The following is a 10,518-nucleotide window of genomic DNA, read 5'->3' on the forward strand; positions in this document are numbered from 1 at the left end:
TCTGGATGGCCTCCCTTCCCTCCAACACTCCATATATTGAATACTACTGTTACTCAGCAGAAATGTGGGACTTGTTGAAGAATACAAAGTCAAACTAGTTATGCTGAAGCAGCAAAACAATTGTGCGTCTCTGTGGATGAAAGATGTATGAAATAAGAGCCATTAGACCAAAATCAGGAAAATTGCATGCCTTTGCTCTTTGTAAGGAGTGGTCCACCCAGATGACAGCATGCTTGGGAGCGCTTAGTGTAACGAGATGCATTTTTCTGGGTTTGTGGGTTGCCAGGGCATTGTCTGCTCCTCCCTGTGTGGTGTGAGGGATGGCCAGCATGAGGATCTTGTGTTATGGATCTCAGGCATTTTAAATCAGCCTCCAAAACAATGCTTGCAGCTTGTTGAGAAGTAGACTCACTCCAGGCGTCATCTTGCTTTCCTGTGGCTGTAAATGCCTCCCTGGCTGAGTGTGTGACACCAGCTTTTTTGGGAAGCTTTCTTTATGGAAGTGAGGGTCTTGTTTCCCCAGAGTATGCTCTACCAGCAAGATAAGTCTCAACTTCTGATTCATGGGGTTTGCTGTAGGACAAAGGTAAGCTCCCAAAGGAGAAACTGAACTGAGCATAGTCTAGGTCCAGCTTTCCTTTGCTCTGTACTGCAGAGCTGCTGGCTGAGGGCATCAGACCATGGAAGGGAGGGATGAAGCTCAAATGGTGACTACACCAATGCTGAGGGACAGGTGAGCTGTTTGAAAACAGGCTTTGTCATGACGTGGTTGGGGCACTGTAAATAACTGATACATTCAGGAAATGAGGCGCTGTTCTCAGCGATGCCGTAAACAGCAAAAAGAGAGCAGGTTTGTCTAGTAAATTATTCATTTGAAACTACCTTGCTCATTTCTAATTTATGTTCAATTGCAGCTTTTAGAAACCTGTCAGGGTAGCCCAGCCCTGCATAGTGCCAGATAAATAAAACTACATGATATTGGGCTGAAAACATGTTGCCCTGCAATGTACCAGCCTTCCTGGTATGAGGGAAGAGTGTGGGAGAAGAGCATTTGCAGCACCCAGAATGGTGGTCGTAGTGAGGGTGCCCAGGCTGGTCACTTTGGGTGCAGGTCCCTTGGGCCTGGGCTGTGTGCAGCTGGGTAATGAACTCTGGATGATTCCTTAAGCTCCACAGCATGGTTCTGCATGTACTGTAATTTTGGCTGTCTCCTCTGTCATGCTCACACTGGCCTGGTTTCCATTGCTCCCCAGATGACATAAGTGCCCTGAGCATCCCTCAAGTCCCTGTGGTGGGTCATGAGAGTGGCTCAGGCTCTCCTGATGAAGCTTTCATATTTGGCTGCTGCAGGAGGTGGGGAGGACACCTGCAGCTTGGATCTGAGCTCCTTCTCCATCTAGTTGCCACTTTCTGGAGCTCCCAGGGTGTGCATCAAGATGTCCCTACATGGCTTCTCCTTTCCTGTAGTCACACAAATAAAACCTCTTGCCTGTCCAATACATTTGTTTCAGGCCAGAGGGCTGCAGGTGCTCACATCTCCTTTCAGTGGTACAATCCAGCACAGAAATTAGCAGGTACCCTGAAATCTTTCACCAACTTTTTTATCCAGGAAAGGTAGAACAGTATAATTCTTCTTGATACCAAATCCTTTGGCTGGCCAACAGCCAGACCTCTCTTATCCCTGTTTTGATGCTGTGTAGGGACTTCATAGGCAGAATTTACTGCTCTGAGGTAAAATCCATCATCCAGCGACTGTCCTTGGCTGTGCGTGCTTGAGGAAAGTCTGGCTGGTGGCTTTCTTGTTTCTGAGCTGCTTTGTAAATCTGTCTTCAATTGTGGGCAGATCAGAGGAGGGGAAACACAAAGGATCCGTGAGGGATGCAGTGATGCTGCGAGCCCGAGCCGCTGACCTGTCAGCAACAGATTTTGGCCTCGTTGTACCATCTGGTTTTGCTCTCCTTTGTCAGAGGAGAGGAGCAGGAGAGTGTTTTCCAGAGGGTGGGGATAGCAGGAGTAACTCTGACAAGGGCTTTTCTCCAGGCAGGGAGGATGAGTGTCCTTGCCTGGGGAGACGTGGAGGTGCAGGCTGGGAGGGAGGAGAAGAGCTTGTCAGCTCCATGGGTTGGCCAGATGTGGTCTCTCAACCTCGCTCATCTGAACTCATGGGCTTTGCTCCCGATGGCCACATGATTGCACATTGATTTTTGTGGGAGTCAAAGAGCCGTTGGCCAAAGGCCGTGCCCACCTCTCCCCACCTCTGTCTCCGGTCCAGAGTTCACAGCCACCAGCCCAAGCCAGCGTGACGCGGGGCGGTGAGGCAATACCCCGGTCCTCGGGTAAACACCAGGGCAATGTCATACTCTGGCAGTGGCTCGTGCCCTTCCCTCTTTGAAGTCTGCGTGAGAGCTTGCATTGTTCAGGATTTGTGCACTAGCCCACAGCAAACATGAAATGTTTTACTGTTGTGTCAGTTAAAGGGATGACAGGCCCAGACCAGCGCTCGGTGCTGCTGTTGGAGCCTGAGGAGGAGAAGGAGCGTGGAGACACCAGCTCTGGATGGTCAGGGCAATGTGTGGCCTTTTATCCCTGTGAAAGTAGGTTGGGTTAGAACCAGCTCACTTTAAATACCTTGACAGGAAAGATGTCCAGAGGTGTGAGGTGAAACATCAGTGATGAAGGAAGGCTTGTGTATGGAACTTCAAGGTGTGTATGAGTGCCACGGACACAGCTCTGTTTCCTCGGGCCTCATGCTGCATCTGTCTGGTGGCCTTGTCCTGCCACCTCCTCACCTGTCACTGAGGCTTTGGAGCTGTGCTGTGATTGGCGCTGGCTGCTGAAGTGATCTTACCAGGAGCAGCTGGGGGAACTGGGGCTCTTTAGTCTGAAGAAAAGGAGGCTCTGGGGAGACCTCATTGCTCTCTACAGCTCCCTGGAAGGAGGTTGTAGAGAGGTGGGGGTGAGTCTCTTCTCACAAGTGACAAGAGGAAACAGCCTCAAGTTGTGCCAGGAGGTTTAGGTTGGACATTAGGAAAAAGTGCTTTGCTGAAGGGGTTGTTAGGCATTAGAACAGGCTGTCCAGGGAGGTGGTTGGGTCCCTCCCTGGACAGGTTTAGATGTTGTGTAGATGTGGTGCCTAGGGACACAGTTTAGCAGTGAACTTGGTGGAGTTAGCTGAGTGGTTGGACTTGATGGTCTTAAAGGCCTTTTCTAACTGAAATGATTCTGTGAAGCCATGGTGCTGTAAAGGGATGGTCCTTTGTGATGGTTCTGTGGCATCAAGTGGCATCGCTAGTTTGGACTGATTTGTCTTCTGGCAGTAAAGTTGTCTTTCAAAGCAAGAGCCTTTGCTGCTATTGAGCTCCCAATTCAGAAAAGGACATTTATTCCTCAGCCCAAGCAGTTTCAGCTACTGCTGCTGTAAATGAGGGTGTGGAGGTTACTTGGTTCAGTGCAGGGCTCAGCAGCTTATCTTGAAAGGGAAGTATCTCTGTGGAGCATGGACAAAGTTAACTGCCAAAAAAAAAAAAATTGTCTATTACTTTGTACACTAGGAAGCTACAGTCTGCAATTTTCTGAAGTACCATTCCAGACTATTGTTTCCATGGTTTTGTCTGACGATATTTAAAGACAGAGCCTAGTCACAAGTAATTATTTCCCCCGAGCACATATTTTGCCAACACTTGATTAGAACCAACATTTCCTTGTAGGAAAATGTCACTGAGGGCATAGCTGGGCTGCTTCTTGACTCGGAGCAGAGAAGTGGGAGATGCCACAGCATCTCTCGTGCTCCAGACGGGAAGCTCCCTGCTATAGGGATGGCTCAGCTGGGCCAAGAGCACGGCCAGAGGTTGTGTCTCCCATTGGTTTGGCTCTCTTGTGCAAGATCTGCAAGAGGCAGGGGCAGAATATGCCCTGGGGATCTCACAGTATCTAGTTTAAATGTGGATTTCCCATAAAAAAATAAATAAGTGTGGGCAGCTGAGCTGCTCTGAGTTTTAGAAGTCATATCATCACAAATTGGATGGCTTGTGCAAGAATTTGGCAGCAGAAATAAATGACCTCGAGTGACCAGGGCACAGACAGGGCCTGTGTTATCAGACTGACTGTGCGTGGGGAAAACGCGTTGCCCCAGCTGGAGACCAGCTTCAGATCTTGCCAGAGAGGTGATCACTGGTTGGATGTGCACCCCTAAGGCCTAGAAGTTCAGGTTGTTTTAAAAGCAGTTTATCGTAAGACCTTAAGCAAGAATGGAACTTACATTTTCTGCTGCTTCTATCACGTCTAAAACTGCTCGAGGGAGAGAGGACAATAACACAGGGCATTTATGTTTTTAATAAAAATGTTATTAATACTGTTTTTGAGCATCCTTTCTCCTTATTACAAATACAGTATAAATGGTGAATGTTGCACTTTATTTAGTTAAATCCTGACAGGCAGATGATGCCAGGGAAGAGTATTACTTTTGAAATAATTCAGCTGTAATGCTGTGCCATCCTGGGTCGGGGAGGACTGAAGGTGTTCATCTCTTGCTTTCCAGGTGATCCGCTCTGCTGCTGACTGGTCGGCCGGCATTAAATACCACGAGGAGTCCATCCACACTGCCTATGTCAACGTGATAGAAAACAGCAAGCACTACATATATATAGAAGTGAGTGGCAGTGAGGGAAAGCGGGAGGGTCCTGATGCTCTGGGCAAGGCTCACAGCCATCAGGAGAGGCATTCTGCTTTTTGAGGTTTGGTCATAATTTTTAATGAATTTGGATTCATGTCATACAATATGTCAAGTTGGAAGGGACTCAAAAGGATCACAATGTAGATATTAATACAAAATCTGCTCTGAATTTGAGGAGCTGTTTCTGTTGACTTCAGGCCGACAGCTTCCTGACCACAGCAGCAGATCTCTCCTTTATAAGCCTCTCTGCAGAACTGCAGGAACTGTCACGGCCTGTGCAGTGGTCTCTCTGGCTCCTCTGTGGCTTTGCAGTGTCCTCTGTGCATTCATGAACCTCCCACTCCCATCCCTACAGCCTGGAGCTGCAGCAATCTCCTGTGTTGGAGTGCTGGCTGAATGGAGATGCTCTTTCTCGTCCCTTTGATTTTTTTTTTTTTTTTTTTTTTTTTTTTGTTTACTCTTCTTCAGATGTTTTTTGTTTGAACTTCCTAAGGAGTGGGATTGGTAAGAACTAAATTAATTCCCTAAGTGAACAGAGACCCACACATCATTTAATAATAAAAAACCCAACGTATCAACTCAAATGCCACACAGACTCTCCTATCTTTAGTTGATCTTGGTCTAAAATAACGTGTGCAAGTATTCCTATGTTTGTGGCTGGCAGTGTCTGACAGTAGCTCTGCTTGTTCTTCCTGCAGAACCAGTTTTTTATTAGCTGTGCTGATGACAAAGTTGTCTGGAACAAGATCGGCGATGCAATTGCTCAGAGGATTCTTAAAGCTCACAGGTAACCTGTTCCTAGCAAGGCACTGACAGGCTTCCAAGTGCATTTTATAGGGTGTGCTGTAAAATAATATCTTGACAGACACAACTGTACAATGGCTGTTCCAGCACAGAACCTCTGGGGTCAAACATCTGCTCGTGTTTGCAGCAGTGAGACACTCTAGTGGTTTCTTTGCAGCCAGAAGGTGATTTTCTGGACTTAATCCTGATGCAAATTTATTTTTAACTGTGGAACCTGTTTAAAAGCCACATCCTTTATACTTGGGTTCAGTGACGCCTTTGCTCCATATCCAGCCAGCCTTGGCAGTGTGGTAAGGCAAGTTAATGGATGAGAAGGTTGAGCTATGATTTGTGGTTTATTCAAATTCTCTGTAGAGAGGATTGGCCTCAAATAGGGCAAGTGAATGCATTTTGAGGATTTGACTGCAGGGTTCAGCTATTGTTTGAACAACTTTTTTCTGGTAAGTGCTGGAAGGTATTTACAGCCTCTAGCCATTGCATGGGGACCATCATTTGGGTCCTGGGTGGATCAAATCCAGCCATGGTTCAGACACTGCTTTTATATCAGCACACCTAACCCTGTGTTAGCATTAACACCACAGGTAGTGGCTTGTCCTTGCTCTGGTCCTGGATTGAATTGCTTGAGTTCAGTCCAGGCCTTGCTTGAATTGCTGCCCTGGAGTATGTCTCTAAGATACATGTATGTCGTAGTCTGAAACTGTGTCTTGCTCTTGCTGGGCTGATATACAGAAACCTTTCTAAGCTTTTTGTCATCTCTCGTGTGCTTTTTTGCCATGCATTGAGAATTTTCTTGCAATTAGTTTTTTTTTTCCATATTGTAGCTATCCAGAGGTATGCAGGGGCTGTATTCCCAGAGATGCTTTCTCCAGAGTCACAGAAATTTCTGTATTTTTGGCACTTGACCTTGGGAGCTCCCACTTGGCTATAGGCAAACAAGCTGAGGCAGACACTGTGGTATGGACAGTGTCTGCCAGGCTACAGGAGCTGCCACAAAACAGGCTTTGTTCAGAGGCACTGTGGAAAGAGCAGCACTGTTCAACCCAGGAGAAGATGGGTGGTATCTGCTCTGCCACTGTCAACAGGGCAGAGTAACAAGGTGGAGATTCTGGTAATCAGTGAGCTGCAGTGTATAGCCCAAATAGCTGAAATCAGCTAAAGATGAAAAGATGGGAGGGATTGTCTCACCTGGGGTAGGTGAGGAGTGGTGCCAGTACTGCTGGAAGTGGTGTTGCTGGTGTTGGTGTTGCAACCTCCAGGCTGGTGGGCATCTGGACATGGCATCTCCCTGCCAGTTGGTGGCCCCTGGAAAGCAGCTCTGGATTTGCCTTTCCATAAACTATGAAGTTTATGTAATGGGTGTTGTTCTGTCCAGATGCCGAAGAGTCAAGTACAAAAGGGAGTCACAGATTCTTCAGTGACCCGTTTTCACATGTGATACTCACTTTGGTACTACTTGAATTTGGTGCCAATATTGTGCCAGATTAACGTCAGTGGTTCCTAACTGAGTAGAATCTAGATTAAAATTCTGCACACTCCAGAGTGCTTGGCTTTGCCTAAGATTAAAAGTAAATTCAGACCTAAATGGTTTATATCATAATGCTCATGTTCCAAAGGAAATGCTCATGCCCCAGGAAAACAGCGTGGGTGACAGGCAGATGTTTAATCATAAATGAAGGTCTTTAGTTAAGCTTGTACACCTCACACTCTTCTAGACTAAATATTTTCTACTGATGTAACAAATAAAGTTCTTTTTTTTGGTTTCCTCTTGTTTTTTTCATGGGTGGCTCTCTGACTAGTTTAATAAACACTGGGCTTAGGCAAACAAGCTGCTTTTTGGGGAATGCTTTTGTTGGTAGATCTTTTTCATTATACAAAGTCTCTTGTGGTGTGTGGGTAAGACCTTGTTAACTGTTTCTGAGGTTTGCTGACAAACTAAAGCTCATTTACTGTTACAGCACAGCTATAAGGAAGTGCCAACTGAAATTAAAGAAACACAGGTCCTCACTGCATCCCTCCCAGCTCAGACAAGACCCCAGTGCTTCATGGTTCCCATGCTTTTAAGTTCACACGCACAACTTGCCTGAGGAAGGAATAGTTTTAATAAAGACTGCAGCCTGGCTCATTTTCAGACAGCTCCTGAAATGGTTTTGTCCTGGTCAAACTGTGCTTGCCATCTAGTGGCAGCAGCCTTCAGTGGAGCATCCTCCTCCTCCTCCTCCTCTGGGCAGGGCAGGGCATTGCTCACACCCAGGGGGGCCTGGAAGGCGCTGGCAGAGCAGATGCATCTGGCTCTTGTCAGCAAAGAAAACCCAGAGGCGGCCTTGAAGAAAAGCCCTGAGCAGTGCCACAGTTGTTGCTTTTGTTTGAGTCAGATCAGGGTTCAGATACGGTTTAGTCGGGGGAACGCTGGAACGGAGTTTTTGTGGGTTGTGATGTATCAGTGACATACTTGCTTTCCTTGAATGATCAATGTTCTGCTTGTGTCCTGAGCTATTTCCACCTTTTGTGACGTTTCTGACTTCTAAAAACCAAGATATAGTGGGAATGTCAGGTTAGATTTTGGTTTTCTGCCTGTGATAGCTCTGTAATCTTTGCTGTGCTCTGCTAGGCAGTTGTTTGCACCAGTACCCATGTGACTGGGCTATCGGGGCGCTCAAAACTATACAGTGGCAGACAAAATCTGCAAAACACACTGCCCTTGAACTTCAGTAAAAATGTTTTTTCTTTTAGCTTCTTTTGTCATCTGCTGAGAGTAAATTATTCCTCCTCCTGAAGATCTGAGCACTTGCTGAACTACTGAGGGCGGGTGAAGAAGACCTGAAGCTGGAGATAGGCTTCACGTTTTGCTCCCTTAAAGTTTGTGTAGTAGCCTTGGATGGAAACCAAGTCCAACATCATGGGGAAAGTGAAACCAGCTTCACCTCCTATGAAGGTGTAACGTCCTCGGGCTGATACTCCCCCAACTGTCGTTGCAGGGAGAACAAGCGTTTCCGAGTGTACGTGGTGATCCCGCTGCTGCCGGGCTTTGAAGGGGACATCTCCACGGGCGGGGGCAACGCGCTGCAGGCCATAATGCACTTCAACTACAGGTACGGAGCTGCTGGAGACCCCCCTGCTCACCTCCCCGTGCTGCGGGGGCTCCCCGAGGCTCCAGCCGCTGTCAGGGCAGCGCCACGGGGCACGTTGTCCACGGGAACGCACAGGGTTTGGGGAGAAAACATGTTTACGTGGCTTTCGCTTGGTGCTTCAGCTCATTTGTCTGCTGCCCTCAGGCTGTGCACTGGGAGGTGAGCTGAGTGGGGAAGCCCAGTGCTGACTGCAGCAAAATCTATGCCCTGGTATAGTAGGTCCCCCTGCCCCCCTATGCCAGCTCTCCAGTTCCTGGCTCATCAGCTCCTCCCTGCATCTGTTATAGTGCTACCAGGTGCATTTGCCTTCCTTTTAGCTCATTGAATCTGGGCCTACCCCTGAGATCTCTTCCCTTGCACTCAGTCGTCGTGGGCTCCTCTAGGCACTTACCGTGGCTTTCACTGTGGTTCCTCTTGTCAGCAGGACAAGAGGAAACTGCCTCAGGTTGTACCAGGGCAGGTTTTAGGTTGGATATTTGGGAAAGATTCTTCCCTGTAGGGGTTGTCAAGCCCTGGAACAGGCTGCCCAGGGCAGTGGTGGAGTCACCATCCCTAAAGGGACTTAAAAGACATCTAGATGTGGTGGTGAGGGTTATGGTTTAGTGGTGACCTGGCAGTGCTGGGCTGACAGTTTGACTTGATGATTTTAAATCTCTCTTCCAACCAAACCGATCCAGCAGCACCCCCATTGCCACTGTGGCCAGGAGGGAATGCACAGCCCCTGGGCTTTGTCTCCAGATCTGCCTTTTTGGCCAGTGCTTTGCCTGGCTCTGCCCGTTGGCTCTGTGAAGGCAACGCTGCCTTCTCTGAGGCATCTCCCCCTGCTCTAGGATGGATGTTTTTTGGGGGTACCTACAACCCATGAGGCCTCATGGGAAGGACTGAGATGCTGCGGTACCAGGTAGCCCTGCACTGGGAATGGCTATAGAGGAAGGCAAAGTGGCTCAAGGCAAGGTGGTTTTACTGGAAAGCTGCTGTGTTACGAGTGTGGCCAGGGCATGATCCCTGTGGAGAATACTGCTGTCTCCAGAGTGAAATCTCCCTTGTGTGCTGGTCTGCAGGGGTCCTATTGCACCCCCAGAAAGACAAGCGGTGCAGGAGACACAAGCAGAAGGAAAGCAGCACGTCTCCCTAAGCAGGCCCTTCTGCTTAGCCTTCTTCTGCAAGGACAACTATAGGTCTTGAGAAGCTGCCCATGGGCTAAGTGGTGCTTGGGTTTTTTTTGTTTTCTTTTTTTTTTTTTTTTGAATGAGATGCCAGTGGTGGCTTTTCCAGCCCAGCTGTAACCACACATATTCCCTGCCCTGGTGTTCTGCACGCGTTGACTTCTTGCCTTGATGTGATTTCACAGCCAGGCCCGTGGCACAGGTGGCAGCAGCCCTCTTTGTAAGACGTTTATCACCATTGCAGTGTGCCCTAGAAGGCAAAAACACTCCCCAGCTACTGCACGGGTTGGTAGAGCTCACTGAGGAAATGAGCAGCCCTTGCTGTATCAACAGCCACTCAGGAGAAGCGTGTGCTCTGGAGGCACCATGTTTCTTCTGCTTGCAAGGGGCATTTAAGAGGCATCTGTGTTTGCAATTCACCTCGCCCAGTTCTGCTTCAGCATATGCCATTGCCTGGAGTGGCAGTGGTGCTGACGGCTGCCTACCTTCTTTCCAGGACCATGTGCCGAGGAGAAAACTCCATCCTGGGCCAGCTAAAGACAGAAGGTAAGAGCTTTATCCAGCTCCTTGATGCTGCTGCCAGATGGATACATCTCTAGCACATAAATCAGTTTCCCCAGAAAATGTCTAGAGTGGGGGTTGAGCTCTGGGAGCGCCGAGACCTCCACCCCCCCTCCCCGTGAATCCCACCCTGGGCTTGCTCCTGGCAGCGGTTGAACAGGGAGAGAAAGGACCTGCCTGAGCAGGA

General features: G+C 48.4%; 1 protein-coding gene across 1 annotated transcript; it reads left to right on the forward strand.

Moving 5' to 3' along the window:
• Positions 1–4,537: 4,537 nt before the first annotated feature.
• Positions 4,538–10,316, forward strand: LOC103772193 (phospholipase D1-like; the record flags this gene model as incomplete). Its single annotated transcript, XM_008939514.1, has 4 exons — positions 4,538–4,648; positions 5,371–5,459; positions 8,452–8,565; positions 10,267–10,316. Coding segments are annotated over 4 exons (364 nt in total), but the record flags the coding sequence as incomplete, so codon positions are not given.
• Between the last annotated feature and the right edge of the window lie 202 nt (positions 10,317–10,518).

This window comes from Merops nubicus, unplaced genomic scaffold (assembly GCF_000691845.1).
Source record: "Merops nubicus isolate BGI_N331 unplaced genomic scaffold, ASM69184v1 scaffold3854, whole genome shotgun sequence".
In the NCBI taxonomy this organism is placed as follows: domain Eukaryota; kingdom Metazoa; phylum Chordata; class Aves; order Coraciiformes; family Meropidae; genus Merops; species Merops nubicus.